At 45.4% G+C, this 27,361-nt stretch overlaps 1 protein-coding gene across 2 annotated transcripts in view; it reads left to right on the forward strand.

Annotated features, from left to right (window-relative positions):
* nphp4 (nephronophthisis 4) overlaps positions 1-27,361 on the forward strand; it is a 517,372-nt gene that overhangs the window by 339,859 nt on the left and 150,152 nt on the right. For both annotated transcript variants that reach the window (XM_085966844.1, XM_085966846.1), the window contains exon 12: positions 18,421-18,557. In XM_085966844.1, the coding sequence (XP_085822970.1) occupies positions 18,421-18,557 (137 nt within the window). The remainder of the gene's footprint in view (positions 1-18,420; positions 18,558-27,361) is intronic.

The raw sequence follows: 27,361 nt of genomic DNA on the forward strand, positions 1-27,361 counted from the left end.
AAGTATCCCAATATGCATCAATACCTTCAGGTGAGGAGAACAGAAATTTGGATATCAAATATACTAATTCTCTGGAAACAATCGCAAGGTGAGATAATACTGGAACTTTAGAATTACTACAAAGCCACTAAAGAAGCCCAGCCTTTCGAAGATTGAGGTTCAGCTATGCCCAATAGAATGGCCATTGATCGTCCACTACCACCATATTGAGTGCAGTATAGTTGTGCCACAGCATATATCAATTCTATCCCAAAGCAAATGCTTCCTTTTTTTAAAAAAAAGAATGATTTTTATTCAAGATTGTTATAGAATAAAGATGCCCAAGTGTATTTTCGCTAAATAAAAATAATGAAGATTCTGTATAGCTCATTCAAAATGGTTAAACTCCATGAGCCAGTGTGGATATCACAACCGAGAGGCAGTGTATCTATGATTAATGAGGTGGGAGTCGAATGTGTTTTGCACCATTAATCACCATTATGCAGTAGGACTGTTGAGTTGGAAAACTGTTTGCAAACAGCACACAGGGAGTTGTTAATAGCTCCCTCTTTTCTTTATACAATGTTACCTCTTCCTCTACAGAAATAATGGTATATAGAACTAGGCTGGGTTGCATTTCGAATGTGCACCTCTGATGGGCGATTAGTTGCAGTGACATGTACACCAGCACAACAATGTCATTAACTTATTTGTTGGAACATTTAAAGGGGCACCATCACACTACAATTCTGTATTTGGAAAAAAGCTGGAATTTCCTGATGTAAACAAACTACAGAACCAGCAGCATCCAACATGATTACAGGCTCTTGGTGTGGCAAGGTCACATTGCCTCGACTCTTTCAAAATAGCACTGTTTCAAAAATTGCAGTGAAGCTGCACTCTGCTCCTGTGCTCAATACTCCTGAGCGAGTTGGGTATTTAAAGTTCAGGTTCTTCTAGTGACCGAGCCTCTTCAGCTGTGAAGTATAGTTACCGGGACAATGGAGCTGGTGATCCCTGAATTCAGTCTGAGGTAACACTCCCCTATTCAGAGCTGACAGTGCATAAAGATGGATGCTGGGTCACTCCAGAATACATATCTAGATACGAGTCAGGTGAGACAGCACGATTGCACTGTGTGTCCTTGCTGTTTGGTTGTACTCCCAAATCATGATCAGGCTTGTCCTGCGTAATGTGGGTATGTATTTTTCCTGGTGATTCACATTCCTAAATTATTTCTGTAAATGCCCATCAGGAAAATTTGCGAATACCATGTATTATGTCCGTGTGTAATTGAGACACGGACTGCAGGAGTTGGTTACAACAGGTCTTTACTGAGTGGAGACAAACTGGAACTACTATGCAAAGTTACTACGCAGGCTTATATACAGGGGTGGTCACTACTGGTACTGCAGTATACAGGGGCTGCAGAATATAATTCCTTCTGCAAAGTACATACACTACAATTCCTCCCCTTTTAGCTAAACAGTACATAACATTCGATTAATAATTAAATAACATATTTACAATTACAGTTGCTAGATACATTAGCTGAAGTTAAGCAATTATAAGTTCAGTCTTTGAGGAGGCTTCCTGATTCTGTCTGGATAACGCCTCTTTGGGGTATCAGGTTCTTCTGGCAAAGTTGATTCGGGATCAACGTCGTTGTTTGGTTCGTCTGCTTCCAATATCACCGATTCTGAGGTAGATGCAATTGGTACTTCGGTTTCATCACCAGGTGTATCGGATCGTGGTGTGGAATTGACGTTTTCCAGTGACTCTAGAATCTGGTCAGCATGGCGTCTTACAATGCTCTCTCCAACATCCACGGTATACATTAGGGGTCCTTGCCGTGTGCAGATCGTTCCTGGCTGCCATTTCTCTGTGTGGTAGTCCCGGGCCAAAACTGGTTGACCTATCTTAAAACTCCTGGTCGGCCTTTCATTCATATTCTGAAACTGCCTGTTCTCCACATCTCTTCTGATGTTTGGCTTAACCAAATCCAAGCGGCATCGTAGTCTTCGATTGAAGAACATCATGGCTGGAGTTTGGTTGGTAACCGCATGTGTTGCATTCCGGTAGGCAAACAAGAAGTTATCCACCTTGTGTTGTAGGGGTATGTCTTCATTACACATTGCCTTGATAGCCTTCTTGAATGTTTGAACGAACCTCTCAGCCAATCCATTGGTGGCTGGATGATATGGGGCGGATGTGTAATGCTTAACACCATTGTTCTTTAAGAACCTCCGGAACTCTTCAGATACAAACTGTGGGCCATTGTCGGAGCAAATCTGTTCAGGCAGCCCATTTCTGGCGAATATAGAGTCATAGAGTCATAGAGTTTTACAGCACAGAAAGAGGCCCTTCGGCCCATCGTGTCTGCGCCGCCCATCCATCCCTGTCCAGTCTAATCCCATTTTCCAGCATTTGGTCCATAGCCTTGTATGCAATGGCATTTCAAGTGCTCATCCAAATGCTTCTTGAATGTTGTGAGGGTTCCTGCCTCTACCACCCTTTCAGGCATTGAGTTCCACATTCCAACCACCCTCTGGGTGAAAAAGTTCCTCCTCAAATCCCCTCTAAATCTCCTGCCCCTTACCCTGAATCTATGCCCCCTTGTTATTGACCCCCCCACTAAGGGGAAAAGTTCCTCTTTATCTACCCTATCTATGCCCCTCATCATTTTGTACACCTCAATCAGGTCCCCCCTCAGCCTTCTCTGCTCCAAGGAAAACAACCCCAGCCTGTCCAGCCTCTCTTCATAGCTGAGGCGCTCCATCCCAGGTAACATCCTGGTGAATCTTCTCTGCACCCTCTCCAAAGCAATCACATCCTTCCTATAGTGAGGCGACCAGAACTGCACACAGTACTCCAGCTGTGGCCTCACCAGCGTTTTGTACAGCTCCATCATAACCTCCCTGCTCTTATATTCTATGCCTCGGCTAATGAAGGCAAGTATCCCATATGCCTTTTTAACCACCTTATCTACCTGCTCCGCTGCCTTCAGGGATCTATGTACATGTACACCAAGGTCCCTCTGACCCTCTGTACTTCCTAGGGTCCTACCACTCATTGTGTATTCCCTTGCCTTATTTGTCCGTCCAAAATGCATCACCTCGCACTTTTCACGGTTAAATTCCATTTGCCACTTTTCCGCCCATCTGACCAACCCGTTTATATCGTCCTGTAGCCGGAGGCTTTCCTCCTCGCAATTTACCACCCCACCAATTTTCGTGTCATCTGCGAACTTACTGATCATACCTTTTACATTCTCATCCAAATCATTTATGTAGATCACGAACAACAAGGGACCCAGCACCGATCCCTGAGGTACCCCACTGGACACAGGCTTCCAGTCACAAAAGCAACCTTCAACCATCACCCTCTGCCTCCTGCCACTCAGCCAGTTTAGGATCCAACGCGCCAAGGCACCCTGGATCCCATGGGCTCTTACCTTCTTAACCAGTCTCCTATGCGGGACTTTGTCAAAAGCTTTACTGAAGTCCATGTAAACCACATCCACAGCATTTCCCTCATCCACCCCACTAGTCACCCCCTCGAAAAATTCGATCAGATTTGTCAGACATGATTTACCCTTGACAAAGCCATGCTGGCTATCCCCGATTAATCCTTGCCTCTCCAAGTGGAGATTAATTTTGTCCCTCAGAATTTTTTCCAATAATTTCCCCACCACAGATGTTAGACTCACTGGCCTGTAATTCCCTGGTTTATCCCTGCTACCCTTCTTGAATAATGGTACTACGTTAGCTGTTCTCCAGTCCTCTGGTACATCCCCTGTGGCCAGAGAGGTTCTGAAAATTAGTGTCAGAGCCCCTGCAATCTCCTCCTTTGCCTCCCACAGCAGCCTGGGATACATCTCGTCCGGGCCTGGGGATTTATCCACTTTTTGGCCTGCTAAAACCGCTAGCACCTCCTCCCTCTCGATGCTAATATGTTCAAGTATGTCACAGTCCCCTTGCCCGATTTCTATGTCTGCATCGTCTTTCTCCATAGTGAACACAGATGCAAAAAATTCATTTAAAACCCCGCCTACATCCTCTGGCTCTACACACAGATTGCCACTTTGGTCCCTAATGGGCCCTACCCTTTCCCTGGTTATCCTCTTGCCCTTAATATACTTATAAAACATCTTAGGATTTTCCTTTATTTTGCTCGCCAGTGTTATTTCATGGCCCCTCCTCGCCCTCCTAATTTCTTTTTTAAGTATGCCCCTGCACTTTTTATACTCCTCTAGGGCTTCCTCCGTCTTTAGTCTTTTGTAACTGCCAAAAGCCCCCCTTTTATTTCTAATGCATTTTTGTATATCCCTTGTCATCCAAGGTTCCCTTTGCTTGTTGGTCCCACCCTTGACCTTTACAGGAACATGTTGGCGTTGTACTCTCTCAATTTCCCTTCTGAAAGTCTCCCATTGTTTTGATGTGGATTTTCCTATAAGCAGCTGCTCCCAGTCCACTTTGGCCAGATCCTGCCTTATCATATTAAAATCGGCCTTCCCCCAATTTAGAACCCTTATTTCCGGGCCGTCTTTGTCTTTTTCCATGACCACCTTAAATCTCACCGAATTATGGTCACTGTCGCCAAAATGCTCCCCTACTGACACTTCGAATATGGTTCGTAAGACTGTGATAGTTTTTTCTGTGGTGGTTGAGGACATTTTTATTACCTCTGGCCACTTTGAATGTGCATCCACCGCAATTAAAAACATCGAGTCCATAAATGGACCAGCAAAATCAATGTGCACCCTTTGCCATGGAGATGAGGGCCACTCCCATGGATGTAGAGGTGCTTGTGGTGGGGCGTTTTGGACCTTCTGGCATCCTGTACAGCTCTTGGTCATCTCTTCGATTTCTCTATCGATTCCCGGCCACCACACAAACGCTCTGGCTAAGTTCTTCATTTTTACCCCTCCCAGCTGACCCTCATGAAGCTCATTGAGCACTCTATCCTTCAATTTGGGTGGAATTACTACTCTGGATCCACACATCAAGGTTCCCCTGCACACTGACAGCTGTTCTCTTCTCAGCGAGAATGCTGGCAACAGTGGTTCGCCGTGTGCTGGCCATCCCTTCACCGTTAAATCATAGACCCAGGAGAGTGTCGGGTCATTTTGTGTTTCCTTTTCTATGTTTGCATTCGTCACAGGTAGACATTCGACTATGGTCGAGTGGAATATCTCCACAGGATCCACTGCAGGTGCTTCTTCCACCGTCGGCAACGGTAGGCGTGATAATCCATCAGCATTCCCATGCTGTTTAGTTCCTTTGTACTCGATGTCATATTGGTGTGCCCCTAGGAAAAGGGACCACCTCTGTAGCCGTTGTGCTGTCATTATCGGGACGCCCTTCTGAGGGTTGAAAATGGAGACAAGAGGTTGATGATCAGTTAGTAGAGTAAATTTCTGACCGTGCAGGTAGTGATTGAACTTCTTCACCCCCCACACCAGGCTGAGGGCCTCTCTGTCAATCTGGGCGTAGCTTTTGCGTCACGCTCGTTAACTTCAGCCGAGCGTAACGCAAAAGCTATCAGCCTCTCTGAACCATCAAGGAATTTATGTGACAGTACCGCTCCAATGCCGTAGGGAGACGCATCACACGCCAGTCTTATCGGTAGTGATGGGTTGTAGTGAGCCAATACTTCTCTTGAAGTGATTAGGTCTTTACTCTTCTGAAAGGCCCGCTTACATTCATCGCTCCATTTCCATGCTACTCCAGTTTGTAGTAGGGCGTTCAGTGGGTGCAGAAGTGTGGACAAATTCGGCAAAAACTTATGGTAGTAATTCACCAATCCGAGGAATGACCTCAGTTGCGACACATTTTCAGGCGCTGGAGCCTTAACCACCGCTTCGATTTTGTCAGGGGACTTATGTAACCCCTCTTCATCAATCACGTGGCCAGAATACGATATCTGTTTCTTAAGAAACTCGCACTTGGGGCGATTGGCTCGTAGCCCATGTTCTCTTAGTCTAGTGAGCACCTGCTCTAGGTTGGCAAGGTGTTCACTGTCATCTTCACCTGTCACTAGAATGTCGTCCAAGTAACACTGAGTCCCCGGAATCGCTTGCAGGACTTGTTCCATCGCTCTTTGCCATATCGCCGGAGCTGATGCTACTCCGAATACCAGTCGATTATACTGGTAAAGACCTTTGTGAGTGTTTATCGTGAGATACTTCCTAGAGGATTCTTCAACCTCCATCTGCAAATATGCTTGTGCTAGGTCAATTTTTGTAAAACGCTTCCCTCCAGAGAGTGAGGCGAAAATATCTTCTATCCTCGGGAGAGGATACTGTACTGTGTGAAGGACTGGGTTCACCGTCACCTTGAAGTCCCCACAGATGCGAACCTTCCTTGGCTCCTCAGACTTATTGTTTAACATTTTCTTCATGACAGGAACGATGGGTGTCGCCCACTCGCTCCAGTCTACCTTAGATAACACGTCTGCATTCTCCAGATTCTCCAGCTCTGCCTCGACGGCTGGGCGAATTGTATACGGTACCGGTCTTGCTTTGAAAACTTGGGAATTGCATTCTCTTCTATTTTTATCGAGGCGGTTACGCCTTTAAGAGTTCCCAGTTCTTGTTGAAATACCTCTTTGGCGTCAGCTAAGATTTTTGACAATCGTCCAGGTGTGACGTCGTCATCCTTTTTACCAGCCACCGTCAGTGCCTGAATGGAGTGCCAGTCTAAACTTATCTTTCTGATTCATTCATGTCCCAATAACGGTGGTCCACCATCTTGCAGTATGTACAGATACAATTTCTGTATTTCCTTGCCGTTGTATTCAACAGGCACCCTTATTTTCCCTCTGGGGTATACTTTCTGCCCCGTATACGTCTTCAAGACAATGGATGTCTCTTTCAAGGGTATGTGTGAGAATAGCCGCTCGTAGTCTCGTCGATTCATGACGGTCAGGGCTGATCCTGTATCCAATTCCATTTTGACTTGGGACCCTGCTATCGTGAGGGTGACCCACATGGTTCGGTGATCCTCTTTTGCGATTACGTTGTGAAGTTTGAGACAGCTTAGTCTCTTGTTCCCGGATTCACTATCGCTCTTCTGGTCTTCGGAACTACTGTCCGTCATCTTTTGTACTTTCCTGTACTGTTCCTTAGTAGCCTTTTTGTTGTCGTTAGTCTTCTTCCCAGACCTGCAAACTCGTGCAATGTGTCCCATCTTTCTGTATTGCCTGCATATTTTGTCCTTGGACCAGCAGTCCTTCTGGTCATGGGTTGTTCTGCCGCAGCGATAACATTTTTCAAATCCCCGTGTCATTTCGGGGGTGCCGTATTCCTGTGGCTTTTGCTGTATTTCCACAGCTCCCCTTGCTGCTACTTCGTACAATACTGCCACGCTGAAAGCATAGAAACATAGAAACATAGAGATAGGAACAGGAGTAGGCCATTCGGCCCTTCGAGCCTGCTCCGCCATTCAATGAGATCATGGCTGATCTTCGTCTGAGATCTTAGCTGATCTTACCAGTTCAGTACCCCGTCCCCGCCTTTTCTCCGTAACCCTTAATCCCCTTAGCCTTCAGAAATATATCCAATTCTCTCTTGAAAATATTTATTGAATTAGCCTTCACAGCCCTCTGTGGCAGGGAATTCCACAGGCTCACCACTCTTTGAGTGAAGAAATTCTTCCTCATCTCTGTTTTAAATGATTTGCCCGCTATTTTTAGACTGTGGCCCCTGGTTCTGTGCTCCCCTGCCATTGGAAACATTCTCTCTGAATTCAGCCTGTCCAGGCCTGCCATAATTTTATATGTTTCGATGAGATCCCCTCTCAATCTTCTAAACTCCAGTGAGTACAAGCCCAAACTATTCAATCTCTCCTCGTAGGTCATTCCCGCCATTCCAGGTATCAGCCTGGTGAATCGCCGCTGCACTCTTTCCATGGCAAGAACATCCTTCCGCAGATGGGGCGACCAAAACTGTACACAATACTCCAGATGCGGTCTCACCAGCACCTTGTACAGCTGTAGTAAGGTATCCCTATTCCTATACTCGAACCCCCTTGATATGAAGGCCAACATACCATTTGCCTTCTTAATCGCCTGTTGCACCTGCATGCTCTCCTTCAGTGACTGGTGCACAAGAACACCCAGGTCCCTCTGCACTTCCCCATCTCCCAATCTATTGCCATTTAGATAATAATCTACCCTCCTGTTTTTACCCCCAAAGTGGATAACCTCGCATTTATCCACATTATAGTGCATCTGCCACGTATCCGCCCATTCCCCCAACCTGTCCAAATCGCACTGTAGCCTCCTGACATCCTCATCAGAGCCCACCCCTCCTCCTAGTTTAGTGTCGTCAGCGAATTTGGAAATATTGCATCCAATTCCCTGATCCAGATCATTTATATATATTGTGAACAGCTGGGGTCCCAGGACAGATCCTTGCGGCACCCCGCTGGTCACTGCCTGCCACTCCGAAAACGAGCCGTTTATTCCAACTCTCTGTTTTCTATCCGCCAGCCAGTTCTCTATCCACGTTAATACTTTGCCCCCAATCCCATGAGCCTTAATTTTGCATGATAATCTTTTGTGTGGAACCTTATCGAAGGCTTTCTGGAAGTCAAGGTACACCACATCCACTGGCTCTCCCCCATCTATTTTACCAGTTACTTCCTCAAAAAATTCCAGCAGATTAGTCAAACACGATTTACCCTTTGTAAATCCATGTTGACTCTGTCCGATCCTTTCCCCATTTGTCAAGTGCTCCGCTATTTTATCCTTAATAATGGACTCTAGCATTTTGCCCACAACCGATGTAAGGCTTACTGGTCTATAATTCCCTGCTTTCTCTCTACCCCACTTTTTAAATATTGGGGTAACATTAGCTACCCTCCAATCCACGGGTACTGTTCCCGAGTCAATGGAGTTCCGGAAGATGATCCTTAGAGCATCTGCTATCTCCAGGGCCACCTCCTTAAGTACCCTAGGATGTAGTTTATCAGGCCCCGGGGATTTGTCGGCCTTCAGTCCCCTCAACTTATCCAACACCATATCCCTAGAGATACTAATTTCTGTCAGCTCCTCCCTCTCATTAGTCCCTATGTTTGCCGATATTCCTGGGAGGTTATTTGTGTCCTCCTTTGTGAATACAGAACCAAAGTATGAGTTTAATTGGTCTGCCATTTCCTTATTCTCCATTATATATTCTCCCGAATCGGACTGCAAGGGACCGACTTGGGATTTTACCAGTCTTTTCCTCCTGATATACCGATAAAAGCTTTTGCAGTCTGTCTTTATGTTTGCTGCAAGTTTACTTTCGTATTCTATTTTCCCCTTCCTGATTAATCCCTTTGTCCTCTTTTGCTGTATCCTGTACTGCCCCCAATCTTCCGGTCTGGTGCTTTTTTTTGCCAGTTGATATGCCCTTTTTTTTGATTTTATGCTGTCCCTAATTTCCCTCGTTATCCACGGTTGAGTCACCTTTTTAGGTTTATTTTTATGCCAAACCGGTATAAACATGTTCTGGAATTCTTCCATTCTATCTTTGAATGCTTGCCATTGTCTATCCACTGTCAATCCCCCCAGAAACACCACCCAATCAATCTTACCCAATTCCCGTCTCATACCCTCGTAATTCCCTTTATTTAAGTTCTGGACCTTAGTCTCTGATTCAATTTCCTCACTCTCCATCTCGACTGAGAGCTCGATCATATTATGATCGCTCTGACCCAAGGGGCCTCGTACAAGAAGATTGTTGATAAGTCCCTTCTCATTGCACAATACCCAGTCTAAAATGGCCTGATCTCGAGTCGGCTCCTCGACATATTGGTCCAGATAACCGTCCCGAAAACATTCCAGGAATTCCTCCTCCTCAGAATTTTTACTAATTTGGGTAGTCCAATCAATATGTAAATTAAAGTCACCCATGATGACAGCTGTGCTCTTATCGCACGCTTCTCTAATTTCCTTATCTAGCGTCAGCTCTTTCTCTGAGAGTAACCTCTTCTGGGTTCCTTTACTCAGGAGTCCACAGACAAATTTGTCCCGTAGAGTATCTGTCAGTCCTGCTCCGAACTGGCAGTGCTTTGATAGCTTGCGTAGTTCCATAAGGTAATCAGCATTGCTCTCATCTTTATGCTGATTTCTCCTGTGGAATTTAAATCTTTCTGCTATCAGCAGCGGTGTAGGATTTAGGTGTTCCTGTAGGATATCAACAATTTCGTTAAAACTCTTCGCCATCGGTTTGGCTGGAGTGATCAGGTTCCGCAATAGGCCGTACGTTCTTGCGCCCATTAAGTTTAGTAGTACCGATGCCTTTTTCTCATCGGCTACTTCGTTTGCCTTGCAATATACTTCGACTCTTTCCACATACGTGGTCCAGTCTTCTATTGCATTATCGAAGGCAGTGATATTGCCAGTCTTCGGCATCTTGAAAATCTAAGATGGCGCCTCCCGCGCTTTGCCTTCTTCCCCGATTTAACAAAATGGCGCCTCCCGCGCTTTGCCTTCTTCCCCGCTGGATTAAGATGTCGCCTCCCGCGCTTTCCGTCATCTCCGCTGCTGCTAGCGCTGTTGCTGGTGTTTTATGCCTTGATGGCGACGCCCTATGGTCTTCGCGCACTTCCCCCCCGCGCTGCTGCTAACGCCGCTCTCCGCGGTTCCCGTGGCAAACTGCAGCTCCTTGCGGCTTTCTGCGCTTCTAATTTCTTTTATTTTCCCGTCATCAGAGCAACCCTACGGGACACTTTCCTCCCTCTTCTCGGGTCTGTACGCTGCCCGGCTTCGTAACACCGGCCGTGCCCTGTGTGCTCCACCCTCTCTCTCTCTCTCCTCTTCCCGACAACGCTGCTCGGCCCCGTTGAAAAGCCACCCGATCGAGCTCTAGCCCGCCGCAGCCCAGGAAGGATCAGTGTACTACCTGCCACCAGCCCGATTAGCTGGAACACCATAGACAGGATAACCAAGCCCCGCTCTCGACAGCCTCTCCTGCAAATCTTCAACTCCGATGAATCAGAGGCGGTTGCCCACGGTCGTCGCCCGTTTCTTCTGTTTGTTTGTTTTTCTTTCTTCCTTCTGGCCTCGACCTCTAACAACTTCGCTTCAGGGATGGATCCCCATGAGGTGGTGCAGAACTGTAGGTAAGTTCGGATCTGCTCGTCGCCAGTATTATGTCCGTGTGTAATTGAGACACGGACTGCAGGAGCTGGTTACAACAGGTCTTTACTGAGTGGAGACAAACTGGAACTACTATGCAAAGTTACTACGCAGGCTTATATACAGGGGTGGTCGCTACTGGTACTGCAGTATACAGGGGCTGCAGAATATAGTTCCTTCTGCAAAGTACATACACTACACCATGGAAATATTTATATAATGCCATTTGCTGAAGAATATAAAGATCTGTTAAGTAAAAACTTCAAGGAGAAAGATAATGTGGAGGAAAGCCTTTCAGTACAAAGTACTCTCTCCGGTATAGCGCATCAAAACATCAAGCAATGAAGTCCTACCTGATAGAAGGTAGTGTAACTTAGATTTGATTTCCTTTCATCTGACTTATCGTTACAGGGTTCCCTTGCACCAGGGAGCCTGCTGCAGTGCCGAATGGTTACAAGTGTATCTTGAAGCTGATCACAGAAATCACACAGAAACCCCACAGTGCAGATAGAGGCCATTTCAGCCCATCGAGCCTGCACCGACACATATCCCACCCGATCCCCGTAACCCCTACACCAATACATATCCCACCCTATCCCCGTAACCCCACGTATTTAATCCCCCTCACACTAAGGGTCAATTTTTATCATAGCCAATCAACCTAACACGCACATCTTTGGACTGTGGGAGGAAACCGGAACACCCGGAGAAAACCCACGCAAACACGGGGAGAATGTGCAAACTCCACACAGACAGTCACCCGAGGCCGGATTTGAACCCGGGTCCCTGGCGCTGTGAGGCAACAGTGCTAACCACTATGCCACCGTGCTGCCTGATCTGAAGAGAATCCTCTGGGTTTGTATTTGGGGCCAGATTTTTAGTTGATCCGGGGTGCCTGGTTTTGGGAACGTTGGTGCTGATTGGGTGCACTGCAGTTGGAAGTTGGTCCCGGTTTTCCCCAGCTCAAGGACCTCCAGTTCAGATTGGCAACCAGGTCTGTTACAGTATCTGGCAGATTCCCCATGGGGCTGCTCCCCGATGTGTCTGTAATTGATGTCCTGTGAATTGAGCCCAACAATGGGAGATTGTTATGGAACGGGCGGAAGGAGGGAGTGGATGCTGTGAAGGATTGGCCCAGATGTTCCTGCAATGGCGAGATTGCCGAATTAGCCTTTAAATCCAGCGTGCCAATCTCAGCGTCGATAAGTTTCTCTCTATTTTCCTGCCTTTAACATAAGAATATAAGAAATAGGAGCAGGAGTCGGCTATTTGGCCCCTTGAGCCTGCTCCGCCATTCAATAAGATCATGGCTGATCTTCTACCTCAACTCCACTTTCCTGCACTATCCCCATATCCCTAGATTCCCTTAATATCCAAAAATCTATTGATCTCTGTCTTGAATATACTCAACAACTGAGCCTCCACATCCCTCTGGGGTAGAGAATTCCAAAGATTCACCACCCTCTGAGTGAAGAAATTTCTCCTCATCTCAGTCCTAAATGGCCGACCTCATATTCTGAAACTGTGACCCCTGGTTCTAGACTCCCCAGCCAGGGGAAACATCCTCCCTGCATCTACCCTGTCAAGCCCTGTAAGAATTTTGTCTGTTTCAATGAGATCACCTCTCATTCTTCTAAACTCTAGAGAATATAGACCTAGTCTCCTCAATCTCTCCTCACAGGACAATCCCCCCATCCCAAGAATCAGTCTGGTGAACCTTCGTTGCACTCCCTCTATGGCAAGTATATCCTTCCTTAGGTAAAGAGACCAAAACTATACATAATACTCCAGGTGTGATCTCATCAGGGCCCTATATAATTGCAATAAGACGTCTTGACTCTTATACTGAAATCCTCTTGTAATAAAGGCCAACATACCATTTGCTTTCCTAATTGCTTGCTGTACCTGCATGTTAACTTTCAGTGATTCGTGTACAAGGACACCCAGGTCCCTCTGAACACCAACATTTCCCAATCTCTCACCATTTAAAAAATACTCTACTTTTCCTACCAAATTTCTCCACATTCTATTCCATTTGCCATGCTCTTGCCCACTCACTTAGCCTGTCTATATTCCCCTGAAGCCTCTTTGCATCCTCCTCACAACTTACATTCCCAACTAGCTTTGTATCATCAGCAAACTTGGATATATTACATTTGGTCCCCTCATCCAAATCATTGATATAGATTGTGAATAGCTGAGGCCCAAGCACTGATCCTGCCTGCCAACCCGAAAATGACCCGTTTATTCCTACTCTCTGTTTTCTGTCCGTTAACCAATCCTCAATCCATGCTAGTATATTACCCCCAATTCCATTGGCCCTAATTTTGTTTAATAACCTCTTGTGTGGCACCTTATCGAATGCCTTCTGAAAATCCAAATACATCACATCTACTGGTTCCCCCTTATCTATTCTGTTAGTTACAACCTCAAAAAACTCTAACAGATTTGTCAAACATGATTTCTCTTTCATAAATCCATGTTGACTCTGCCCAATTCTATTATTATTTTCTAAGTGCCCTGTTACCACGTCCTTAATAATAGATTCTAGCATTTTTCCTACTACTGATGTCAGGCTAACTGGTCTGTAGTTCCCCGTTTTCTTTCTCCCTCCTTTCTTAAATAGTGGGGTTACATTTGCTACCTTCCAATCTACAAGAACCGTTCTAGAATGTATAGAATTTTGAAAGATGACAACCAGTGCATCCACTATCTCTATAGGCACCTCTTCTAAAACCCTAGAATGTAGGTCACCAGGTCTAGGGGATTTATCGGCTTTCAGTCCCATTAATTTCTCCAGTACTATTTTTTTACTAATACTAATTTCTTTCAGTTCCCCATTCTCGCTAGACCCTTGGTTCTGCACTATTTCTGGGAGGTTTTTTGCGTCCTCTTCCGTGAAGACACACAACGTATTTGTTTAATTTCTCTGCCATTTCCTTATTCCCCATTATAATTTCTCCTGTCTCAGCCTGTAAGGGACCCATGTTTACTTTCGTTAATCTTTTCCTTTTGACATACCTTTAGAAGCTTTTACAGTCTGTTTTTATGTCTCTCACTAGTTTACTCTCATATTCTATTTTCCCTTTCTGCATCAATTTCTTGGTCCTCCTTTGCTGAATTCTAAAATCCTCCCAATCCTCAGGCTTACTAATCTTTTTGTAAACATTATAAGCCTCTTCCTTTAATCTAATACTATCTTTAATTTCTCTTGTTAGCCACAGTTGGACCATTTTTCCCGTGGTGTTTTTATTCCTTAAGGGAATGTATATTCGTTGCGAATTATGAATTATTTCTTTAAATGCTTGCCATTGCTTTTCTACTGTCATATCTTTTAATCTAGTTTCCCAACCTACCTTAGCCAACTTGCCACTCATACCTACGTAGTTTGCTTTGTTCAGGTTTAGGACCGTAGTTTCGGACTGAACTAAATCACTCTCAAACGCAACATAAAATTCTACTGTATTGTGATCACTGCTCCCCAGAGGCTCCTTTAATACAAGGTTATTCATTAACCCTGTCTCATTGCACAGTACTAGATCTAAAATAATCAATTCCCTCGTAAGTTCCTTGACATACTGATATAGAAAACTATCTTGAATGCATTCCACGAACTCTTCCTCTGCACTATTTTTGCAATCTTGGTTTGCCCAATCTATATGAAAGTTAAAGTCCTCCATGATTACTGTTTTACCCTTGTTACATGCATCTCTAATTTCCTGATTTATACTCTGCCCGACAGTACAACCACTGTTAGCGGTCCTATAGACTACTCCCACGAGTGTTTTCTGCCCCTTGTTGTTTCTTAGCTCCACCCAAACTGATTCTACATTTTATTTTTCTGAGCCAAGATCCTTTCTCTCTACTGTCTTTATTCCTTCCTTTATTATCAGGGCTACCCCTCCTCCTTTTCCATTCTGCCTGTTTCTTCTAAAAGTCAAATATCCTGGAATATTTAGTTCCCAACCTTGGTCACTCTGCAACCACATCTCTGTAATGGGTATTAAATCAAACCCATTTATTCCCATCTGTGCTATTAATTCATCTGTTTTGTTGGGAATGCTTTGTGCATTCAGATATAATGTCCTTAGCTTTAACTTTTTTCTATTTTTCCCTGATGTCACTTTATTAATCTTTCTGTCCCTTCCTGACCCACTCTGCTTATCTTTACCCAGATCACTACTCTGCTCTACAGTGCTGACATTTCTCTTACTGCTTTTGAATTTACCCTTTCCTAAATCCTCCCCCCCCCCCCCACCCCCCTTCATTAGTTTAAAGCTCTATCTACTGCCCTAGTTATTCGATTCGCCAGGACACCGGTCCTAGCCTGGTTTAAGTGGAGCCTGTCCCCAGAGAACAGCTCTCTCTTTCCCCAGTACTGGTGCCAGTGCCCCATGTATTAAAACCCCTGCCTCCCACACCACTCTTTGAGCCACGCATTTAACCTTCTAACCTGTTTGTCCCTATGCCAATTTGCGCGTGGCTCATGTAACAATCCAGAGATTATTACCTGTGAGGTTCTGCGTTGTATTTTCGACCCGAGCTCCTCAAACTCTCTCAGCAGAACCTCATTCCTAGTTCTACCTATGTCGTTGGTTCCTACATGGACCACGACAACTGGATCCTCCCCCCCTCACTCCAAGTTCTTTTCCAGCCGCAAAGAGACATCTTTACCCTGGCAGGCAACACAACCTTCGGAACTCTCAGTCGTGGCTGCAAAGAACAGTATCTATCCCTCTGACTATACTGTCCCTTACCACTACAACATTCCTTTTCACTACCCCCACTTGAACGGCATCCTGTACCACGGTGCAGTGGTCAGTTTGCTCATCCACCCTGTAGTCCTTGTTCTCATCCCCACAGGTAGCAAGAATCTCATACCTGTTGGTGAAAGTCAAGGGCCGAGGCTCCTCCATCGCTACATCCTGGGTCCCCATACCTTCCTGACTCGCAGTCACACCCTCCTGTCCCTGACCATTGATGAACTCTAAAGGACTACTTAACCTAAGAGGTGTGACTGCCTCCTGGAACAAAGTGTCCAGGTAACTCTCCCCTTCCCTAATGCCCCACAATGTCTGCACCTCGTACTCAAGCTCAACAACTCTGAGCCGAAGTTCTTTGAGCTGCAGACACGTACCGCAGATGTGGTTGCTCAGGATTTTGCTGGTCTCCACAAACTCCCACATGCTGCAGTTACGGCACACCACCTGCCCTGCCATGTCCATCTAACCTTCTTTATTTATTTGATTAATTTTTTTAAATCAATTATTTTAGTTTTATTACTTAATTGGTTTATCTAGTTTTAGTTACTAATTTAATGAAGTAAAGTTATAGCAATTTACAGTTTCTTAGCTAGCTTAGAGACAAAAAAAACTGTAATACTCACCAATCAATCACCTACCTGCTGTCCCCTGTGCTGTCACTCCTCGATTTTTTTTTTTGCTTCCCTCTCCTTCGCTCTTTATTCCCCTGGCTCCACTCCATCCTCGACCAGGTCCGCTCTCGCCGCTGCTCTCGGTGAGTTTGGGCCTCCTCTCCTCCTCCGCTCTTTATTCCCCGGCTCCACTCGTCCTCGACCAGGTCCACTCTTGCTGCTGCTCTCGGTGGGTTTGGGCCTCTCTCGCCTCTGCTCTTTATTTCCCGGTCTCCACTCCGTCCCGACCAGGTCCGCTCTCACCGCTGCGATTAAATACGTTAACAGGGTGACAATTTTAAGATTTAAAATAGTCTTTTAATGCGAGTCCAAAGTACGGCGCTCGTCCAAAGTGCTTCTCCCAGCAGACCGATCTCTTCCGCGTGGAATGTGTTGAGTGCGGAGATTCCATGGGTGGGCTGAGTCTGTTCTCTTGGCCTCAGACTGGTCCCTGTCTAATCGTTTGAGCAAATTGTTTTTTTGAACAATGATGGCCCCTCTGTTTGTGGAGAGGCAGTGAGGGAGCGTGTTTGCATTAAATTTAAATCAGGCTCCCAACTGCACTGCGGGAGCCTGATTTAAATATTAGGCTGGACTTTTGTTACACTTGCACTTGCCCACAGACTATCCATGGGGTTTTGCACAGCAAGTTGCTGTCAACGGGACATCGAAACGGTGCGGCGCCCTCTACAGGGCTTCTGGGACCTGTGTGAACAGGACAAGCGACTGTGTATCTCCTTAACCAATCAGATTGAAGAATTGTTAATGAACAGCGCAGTGTCTAAATCAGGAAACGTAAGTTAGAATAGTGAATTCAATGTCAAAATCAGGTACAGAAAGCAAAATAAAGAGGGGGAAAGAAAGACTGGATTGAGAGAGATAAAAGAGACAGAAAGAAAAAGTAAAAAGAAAATTCAAATTAAAAAAAAAAACTCCAATAATTAAAATCTGTAGGAATGAGACTCCACATTTGGAGTTAGTTTTCAGTGTCAGAGAGGTTGTTTGGCAGTAATTAAGACTTACCATGCCGTCAAAAAGGTACTTGGACTGGAATGACTCGACTTAACTTTGTGGTGAGTTTAGTCCGTATCTACAACATCAATACGGGAACTTCACAGTAGGGAGCCAGAGGGTGAGATGCCCATTTTCGCGCAGTTTACGGAGGAGCACGGCAACCAGCAGCTTCTGGATTTTGGCGTTTAAGCGCACATGTGCGCTTGCCAGAAGTTGCTGTCCGATTTGCGTATAAATAACGGTGAGCGCCGATAGCCTCACCATTATTTTAACAGCAAAATCCGGCCCATTATAATGAGCTGTCCTGCCTCTCGAGAGTGGGACACAGACATGCCACGCAACACATTGCTGTAGAGATGGCGACAGGCGCGTATGCGGTGGGTTGGCGTTGCCTTACGCAATTAACATTTTTAACCCCCACTCCCCTGGCCCTCTCCTGTCATGGGGGGTGGGGGGTGGTGGGGGTGGGTGTTAAAGTTCTCCCCTGGTGTGTTAGCTATTAAACGCTGCTGCAAGGACACTGGCGCCATTAATTTTAAGTCTAAGTGGCGGCAGCGTGAAAAAATGGCGGGAGTCTTGTCAAATCGGAATCACCAATATTTTCAGTGGGGGCGAGGCTATGAAAATTAGCTTCCAACTGTTATCGATGCGGGGCAATGGCAGAGAGGCGCAGAAGGCACAGGAAAGTATGGGGCACCATAAGGGATGTCATAAGTCACTTACTCCATAATTTTCTCTTTCCTTTGAGCGGTTCAATGGTCCCGATAACATAGCTGAGCCAATATAATGGTGCAAGTCTCTCGGAAAATCTGGACCATTGTATTATCCTACATTTTTTAAATGTTGAAAACTGTTATCAATAGAACCTGTTTCCTGTGTATTTCTAGGAAGCGCCGCATAGACGCAGCATCGTTTATATGGACTTCAGTGAAGGTTCAGAGTCTCAAATAGATGAACAGTTGCAAGAATTGCCTTTCACACCAGTGCAAGCGCCAATCATCGCCCTGGGAACAGAGATTGGCGGGTAAGAATCTATGTCATATTGAAACCGATCTGAATCTTTGGGGAATATACCTCCAGAAACAACAATGCAATCTGAAATGGTGAAATGTTTCACTACATCTTGGCTGGGCCGGCTATTGTAAAGTTCTTCAGCAGTGAAGATCTAATAAGTTTTGTGGAACAGACTCTCAGTGAAGGTAGTTGATTCAGAGTCAATTGATACCTTTTAAAAGGGAGCTCTGCTGATACCTATTGTATAAAGGTATTAATAACACCGTTTGGTTCTTTTCAGGGGAGATAGGGGAAGTGTGGGAGAAATATCCGCGATGGAATTATATATGGAGTGGGCTTGGTGGGCTACACGGCCTCTCCTCAGTCCAGACTTTCTTACGTTCTTACATTGTTATGCCATTAAAAAAATATAACTTTCAGATTAAGGATGTTGGAGAGGAAGAAAGATCATGGTGCCTCACAGCACCAGAGACCCGGGTTCGAATCCGGCCTCGGGCGACTGTCTGTGTGGAGTTTGCACATTCTCCCCGTGTTTGCGTGGGTTTCCTCCGGGTGCTCCGGTTTCCTCCTACAGTCCAAAGATGTGCAGGTTAGGTTGATTGGCTATGATAAATTGACCCTTAGTGTTAGGGGGATTAAATACGTGGGGTTACAGGGATAGGGTGGGCTATGTGTTGGTGTAGGGGTTACGGGGATCGGGTGGGATATGTGTCGGTGCAGGCTCGATGGGCCGAAATGGCCTCTATCTGCACCGTGGGGTTTCTGTGATTCTGTGATTCTGATTCAGGCTAGCTGCCGCAGTCTGAACTCTACTCCACTTATTTAACAATTATTTATTCAAACGAAAACTGACTCTCAATTACAAAAGCCAATCAAACAAACGGAATGAAGAGGGGCACCACTGCGGATGGACTAGATGTGTTGATGATTTCTGTTTTATGCTAATGACTGTGGAAGAGCTGCATCACCTTTTCCAGCTGCCCAGAATTTTATATTTACATTGTTTGCTAAAATGGCAAGTTGACTAAGACCATTTGAGTCAGATTTAATGCACAGATAGGTGTATCTGTATCATAATTCCCTTTATTTGTAATGGGGAAAGAAAACCATGCCCAGAGGTTTAAATTAATGTCCATCTAGCTCTCTCGAGGAAGAACCAGACTGAGCCCATAAAACATTAACAATACTCTTTCAGACTCCTGTGAATCTTCCATTACTTTTAAAAAAAATTATATTTTTAGATACTTTTCCCAAATTGACACAATGGTGTCACATATCTAAGCCAATCAATATCTTTAAATGTTTCACTGTGTACTGACTAGCATTGCAGTTTGTAAAGTTTACTTCAAGTCACTCTCATCCCACCCAAAAGTTCTGCTACAGTGCAAATGATTCATAGGGGAAATCATCAGTCCCTGCACTTACATATTTTATTTAAAGCCCAATTTCTCAGGATTTCTTAGGTTTCGAATCTGCCTGAGGCCCAAAACATTAGAACAATGCAATGTCAGTGTCTATTAGCAAGTTCTTTGCAATATGCTGCCCCAAAAAGCTGTAGAAGCTACATCATTACATAAATTTAAAACAGAAATAGACAGTTTCCTAGAAGTAAAGGGAATTAAGAGTTACGGGGAGCGGGCAGGAATTTGGACATGAGTCTAGGTTCGGATCGGTCATGGCCCTGTGGGTAGCGGAGCGGGCCCAGGGGCCGTGTAGCCTGATCCTGCTCCTATTTCGTGTGTCTAATTCTGTTAGATTCAGAAGATGTTTCTGTGATAGTAGATTGGCGGTTAGGATCAGATCAGCCATGATCTTATTGAATGGCGGAGCAGGCTCGAGGGGCTGATTGGCCTACTCCTGCTCCTATTTCTTATGTTCTTATGTTCTTATGTATAATTACAGTGTGGTGCATCTCCGTGCTTGCCACTGCATAAATAGAAAAAGCGGAATTAAGATCATCAACATTTTTGGTGCATCAGACCATGCCCAAACCTGTCAAAGGTGGAAATAGCTGGAGGTAAAGATGCAAAATCTTGTCCCAGTTTTTTAATGGAATATTTTAGAATACATTGTTTCAGTGAGTAACTTTTTCTAAATAGGTGAAATGCAAAAACTGAGAATTAATTTCCAGATCATCTATTCAAAGATTATTAACAACAATAAAACTAGCAATCTTAAAATTTCCTTTGAATTGGAAAATGAGCACAGTTTAATAATGGCCACAATAAATGACCCAGGAGTTGTCTGCTCAAGTTAAAGAATCTCAGCTGATTAGGTCACTGAAATGTCACTTCATGCTTTAATTAGCCTGGGACATAACATAGAGTCTGATGGATGGTCCATGATAGCTGAATACTGCATTCATTATTCGTGAAGAAGCGGTATTAGAGAATATTTTGCACATTATGCATACATGAGAGTGCAGTAGGATCCTCGTTTAGTCATTGGCGAAGTGGGACTAATCGCTTAGTCTACGAAGTTGTAGATGGGTTATGTGATCTCACTCATTACTGAAAAAACTCATTGTTCCATTGTTCAATTTTAAATGGCGAAATATTAAAAACAAGGGGGGCGATTTTGCCAGCCCTGGGGAGGCGGGTATGGAGGCGGGGCAGCTGGGAAAATGGCAAAATCTGGGGGCAGGTACCCATCCCACTCCCAACCCGCCTCCGTGCCATCTTCCCAGGAGGCGGGTACCCAACCCGCGCTGGGAGCCGCCTCCTCGAGTCGGGAAGGGGATTAGTGCCAGTTAACTGCCTGTTAACAGGTAGTTAATAGGCAGTTTTTTGGATAATCCCTATTTTGCCACCTAAAGTGTGGGCTTCCTGACGGGGTCAGCGAGGCGAGCCATGGGTCTGCGGGGGTCGGAGGGGCCGAGATGTCCGGTGTGCAGGTGAGTGATGGGTGCATGTGTGCAGAGGTAAGTGTGTGAGGTGACTCTAAAGTGTTTTAAAAGCTTTACTTACCTTTGCTTCTTCCTCCAGGCTTCATCCCTTCAGGTCTTGGGAGCCCCTCAGCTCACCGGCAGAGAAAGCAGAATGGCCGCTGCATTCTCAAGCGCATCAGCCTTCTGCTTTCTGCTCAGGAAGGCGTTCTAATTGAGTCTTGAGTAAAGATTCAACTTAGAAGACAGATTGTCAGTGTTTGACAGCTTCACAGAGCTGTCAAACGACGACAATTCATCTATCAAGAGCTCTTGACAGATAAAACGTCACTCACTGACATCACCAGTAACCGGCTTTCCCTTAATTGGCATGACAAGGTCAATCAAGGGAAAATAGCGTGGATTGGCCGGACGTCGATGGAGGCGGGACTAAAACCCGACAAGCAGCAGTTCCGCCTCCGTCACGTCCCCATTGGCAAAATCACTCCCAAGGTCTAAAAATATCCATTTCCCATTGTATTGCACTTGCTCTTTGCTTAGAAATATATTGTAGCATACTCATGGTGTAGAGTATGCACAGTGCAGTGTACAGAGTATAGCCCGATAGCAAGTGAGCCACATGCTGTGTCTTGGCTTACGGATGCCACTGGGGCCTGACTCTGGGCAGCAGCGCTATTGGTGAGGATGTGCCGCTGTATTTAGATCCTTTTTTCTGCGAGAATGATTTTATACAAGGTGATTGTTACGTTACAGCTCTCCATATTATGTCTGTGTGGACTGACTGTTAATTGGGGCATTGTAAGACTGGAGTTCATACTTGAGAAGGAAGAGTTCCTGATGTGATACTGGCTAGTTGAAAAGGGGCGATTGAAGACTGGTGTTGGTTGATCAATTGTTATTTGATAGGAGCAAGACATAATATGAACAATGTCTTATCAGCTCCAATTTTCTTATGGACAGTATTTTATAGGATTCTGATCACAAACAATTTTTGTGATTTGCTTACTAAAATAAACCAAAATCTATTACTTTAGGATGCTGGTGTGCTGTGGGAATGAAAGCATTACTGGTGTTATAGAAGGAGAAGCCTGGTTATTTCATCAGCGAGAGAAGTGTTTTATGTTATAAGGCACAGATTTAAGGTGATTGGCAGAAGAACCAGAGGCGACATGAGGGAAAACCTTTTTACACAACGAGTGGTTAGGATTTGGAATGCACTGCCTGATAGGGCGGTGGATACAGATTCAATAGTAGCCTTCAAAAGAGAATTGGATAAATACTTGAAGGAGAAAAAATTGCAGGGATATGGGGAAAGAGTGGGAGACTAATGGGATTGCTCCTCGAAAGAGCCGGCACAGATTCGATGGGCCGAATGGCCTCCTTCTGTGCTGTAGTATTCTATGATTCTATGATTGTGCGTTCAGTGGAATGTTTGCTCGAGGTATTAAGGAGAAAGGGGTATCTGTGTCTCCTAGAAGGAGCAATAGGAGGACAGGTAGAGATAACATGTTGGGAGTGATTAAAATAATAATTAGGAAGGCCTGCAGAGATGTCATTTGGTCTATATATTAATAATAACTCTAGTAGTAGAATGATAACAATGGACTCCTACCTACCCAACACATCAACTTTGGAACAAATGTAAAAAGCATATAATGGTCAGAATACAGTTTTTCAATCTGGGATATAACTCAGTGATTTTTAGTTTGCACACTCATAGTTGGTCGTATGCTCACCTCTGAATCAGAAGGTTGTGGGTTCAAACTCCATTCCAGAACTTTGACCACATAACGTAGACGGACACTTCAGTGCAGTACTAAGGGAGTGCAGTCTTACAGAGGAGACGTTTAACCGAGGCCTCATCTACCCGCTCCAGTTGACATTAAAAATCCCACAACACTGTTTGAAGCAGAGCAGAGTTCTCTTGATGGGCAACTTTTATCCCTCAACTTACAACATCAAAAACTGATTAACTGAGCCATGGCTGTTTGTGGGATCTTGCTATATGCAAAGTGGTCGTCTGTTACATAGTAATATATAGCAATGTTTTGGACAGAGGAAGGTTATAGGTCCAACTAACTTACCCCTCCAAATCTCCCATGATTTTCCTTACCGTGATTCTGGAACTAATAACCCCATATCTCCTTTACTAATAGGAATTCATCCAGTCTTTTTTATGTTCACCAATGCAGCAACTGTACCTCACAGTAATTCCTTGTATGTAACACATTTTGGGATGTCCTGGCAGACATGGTAAGGTTCTATATAAATGCATGTGTTTCTTTCTGATCACTGAGAAACTCGCATTTTTACTGCCTCTGGGACCTTTTGTACAAAATTTTACACATGATAATTGTAAAAATTCTTGTTGTGAGATTCTACACCATGCCAGGTCACCTGCCCTAGCAATAAGGAATGCTGGTTCTCAGTACATCGTTTAGCAGGAATTTTCTACAGTAGAGCCGGAGTAACCTGTTGATCATGTGAGGAGAACTGACAGTCTGATCCAAAAATCCCACATTAATCTCAAAGTCCTGACAAACTGTCAGCAACGCCTTTAAGGTACTTAATCAATCACAACTCAACCAAGTGAGCAAGTACCCTTGAATGGCCAATATTCCCAACCTAATTATTTGATGCTGTAATCTTTTAATAGACTTTTCTACTGCTTGCTATCTGTACACTGTGAGAGTGAAGGGTGCGAGATGCAGATACTCTGTAATCTGGACCAGCTAGTCAGTTCTTCCCCTCTGGTTGAAAGATTGTAATCTCTCAAATATATGGTATAAGTGCTGCTGTTTACCTTGAACATTGCTAAAACTATGCATTTTGTGAAATTGAAACAAATTTTTAGTTGCAGCATATGTTTGCTGTAGTATTGTTCAGGATTTGCTTTCTCACGTAGAAGGAATGGAAGTGCACAGTGAAGCAGAGAGTTAATAAAAAGGTTCAGTAATTTTAAATGGTTTCTTTTCACTTGCATCATAAACCACTGCTGTAGAAAACACACAAATCACTAGAGTTGTCGTGTGGAGTATTTCAAACACTAGAAAACCTATTAGCCGAACTTGTAAACTCAAACTTCTATCAAGGTCCGCTTCTTGCACAGAACCAGTGCAAGAGCATTTACAGTTGCCTTTAGGTTCTGTACTACATGGTTATATTATGCAATTTGATTACAATCAAAAGAGCAGTGAAGAAGTATCTGATTTGATTTCAATATATTACATTTACTATTTTTGTACTGCAGCTTGTTTCTTCACCAGCCTCTAATCCTAGGGAGCAGCCAAACAAACAAACTTTGGGCTGGATTTTACCAGCCCTGAGGAGGCGGGTCTGCTGGGAAAATGGGAAAAATTGGGAGCGGGTCCCGACCCGCCTCCGAACCATCTTCCTGGGAGGCAGGTCCCCGACTCGCGCAGGGACCCGTCTCCTAGCGGCAAGAAGGGGATGAGAGCCAATTAACTGCCTGTTAACAGTTAGTTAAGGGGCTTTTTCCCATTTTCAGCCTGCTGATGCGGCCTTCCCGACGGCGGGAAACCCCGCCAGGGTCAGCGAGGCGAGCTGTGGGTCTGCTGCAGTGTAAGTGTGCAAATGACAGCTGCAGAGGTAGTGTGATGGGTGTAATGGTGCACAGGTAAGTATGACAGGTGAGAGAATGTAGTGAGAAATATTTTTATTCTGTTTATATGTAGCTGCAGGTGACAAGATTTGATGTTTCTGTGAAGCCTCATCTGATTGGGAGAATTGACAGATGGCTTCTGCAATCTCACATGCAGCTGCCATTTGTTTTCTCCTAAAGAGAGTCATTGGTGAGCCTGGGTGAAAGGGCTCACCTTTGAACAGTGATTGTCAGGGGGCGATTTTTCCGTTGGAGATGGGTTTCGGTTTGGATGGGCTTCAAACCCGCCTCCACTGTCAGGTGGGAAAAACTTGTGATTTTCTCCTAATTGGCCAGTTAATTTCAGAGATGTGGGGTCCCCTGGGCCAATTAGTCTTTTGGGACTGAAACTCACCTCTGCTGACTTATCCAGCTTCATTGAAGGGCTGCTTGCTGCCTTGGCTCATTCCACTGGTTTTTGGTCGATGCTGCACCACCTCCAAACTTTTATCTCATTGAAGAATGGCCAGCTCCAAGGCAAGGGCCTCCCCGAGGTTCTCGGATGAGGCGCTGGGTATCCTGGTTGAGGTGGTGAGAGCTAGCAGGGAGGTGCTCTTCCCCTCATCTGGGAGGAAGAGGCCTCCCAAAGAAACCAAGGCTGTGTGGGTCCAGCTGGCAAGGGATATAACCTCCAGATCTGTGTGCAGCAGAGCATGGATGCAGTGCCGGAAAAGGTTCAATGACCTTGTAAGATCAGGCAAAGTGAGTATACCATCAGCTTGACCCTCCTTCTGCTCCCCTTCTCCTCTCATCACCAGCACTCTGCATTGTCAACCTCCTCCTCCACATCCCACTTTACCCTTACAACCCTTGCACCCTTCACCATCCCTCTCACTCTATGAACCCAATCACTTCACTATCCGATTAACAGAGTTGCGGGTAAGGAGATCTTCGAATCGCATCTTCAGCAAGCCAATGGTTTGCTCGATGATGGACCTGGTCGAAATGTGGCTGGCGTTGTAGCGCTCCTCAGCCTCGTTAGCTGGCCTCCTGATCGGCCTCATTGGCCACTTCTTCAGGGGGTAGCCCTTGTCACCAGGGAGCCATCCGTTAAGTTGGTTTGGCGGATTGAAGCGTGGAGGAACACTAGAATTCAGCAAGATGAAAGAGTAATGGCAACTACCACAGAACTTGGCACAAACATGCAAAATCTCCTTCTTGTGGTTACACACCAGCTGTACGTTGAGGGAGTGGAAGCCCTTGCGGTTGACAAAGATAGCTGGGTTCTGATGGGGTGCCCTAAGGGCCACATGTGTGCAGTCTGTGACGCCCTGCACCATTGGCAAGCCTGCCATATTTGCAAAGCCAACTGAACGCATGGTTACAATTGCTTGATCCCTTGAGAAGTGGATGTAATTGTGCGCCTTTGCGAAAAGGGCATCGGTAACCTCTGTGATGCAACTGTGGGCGGCCGACTGGGAGATGCCGCTGATGTCTGCTGATGATCCCCAGAAGGAGCCTGAGGCAAAAAAGTTGAGTGCGATAGTGACTTTGTCCACCCGCTCCTCTGGGCTCCAGGTGTTGGTGCAGCAGTGCGCAGATGTCTCCGACAACCTCACGCGAAACTCTCAACCTCCTTTGGCACTGCTGCTCACTCATGTTGAGGTAGCTCATCCTCTGTCTGTAAACCCTGAGTGGAGGGTATCTCCTGTGGCGACGTGCTGCCATGTGCTGGCGCCTTCTGCCCTGTGCAGCATCAGGTGGGTGAGCAGGAGGTTGGCGCTCCTGCTGCTGTTGCTGCTGAGCTGCCTGGTTCTGCTGCTGCTGTGGCTGCTCCTCATCCGAATCTGAGGTCCATGATGAAAGGAAATAAATGGTTCCTATGCTGCTGGCAGATACCTCCGTTGGGGAAGCGCTCAGTCCAAGTGGGGAGATGGTCTTCCAAGGAGGTCCCACAGTTGAGAGATAGAAGCTGCAGCACCTCCGACTTCGGTAGGCCTGCTAAAAGTGCTGAAAGACCTGTGGAACAAAAGTTCTGCCACCTGCAACTGCTCCTGATGAAAGCTCCGTCTTTATGGTGAAGCTGCAGCTGTGAGGAGGCCACCCACTTGTCAACCTGCCAGGATCAGCTGGCGTGGTTTAGGAGGGTCGTGCAACACGCGCAAAATAACAAAGACCTGTCAAAATAGGATTATAGAGGCCCTTAACGACTATTTAAGGGTCTTAATTACCTCTCACGACTGATGGAGGCGGGACTGAATACATACATACTTTGGTTCTGTCTTCACAAAGGAGGACACAAATAACCTCCCAGAGATGTCGGGGAACA

The sequence above is a fragment of the Somniosus microcephalus genome, chromosome 25 (genome assembly GCF_052327205.1).
Source record: "Somniosus microcephalus isolate GS21.2 chromosome 25, FLI_Smic_1.0, whole genome shotgun sequence".
NCBI classification, from domain to species: Eukaryota; Metazoa; Chordata; class Chondrichthyes; order Squaliformes; family Somniosidae; genus Somniosus; species Somniosus microcephalus.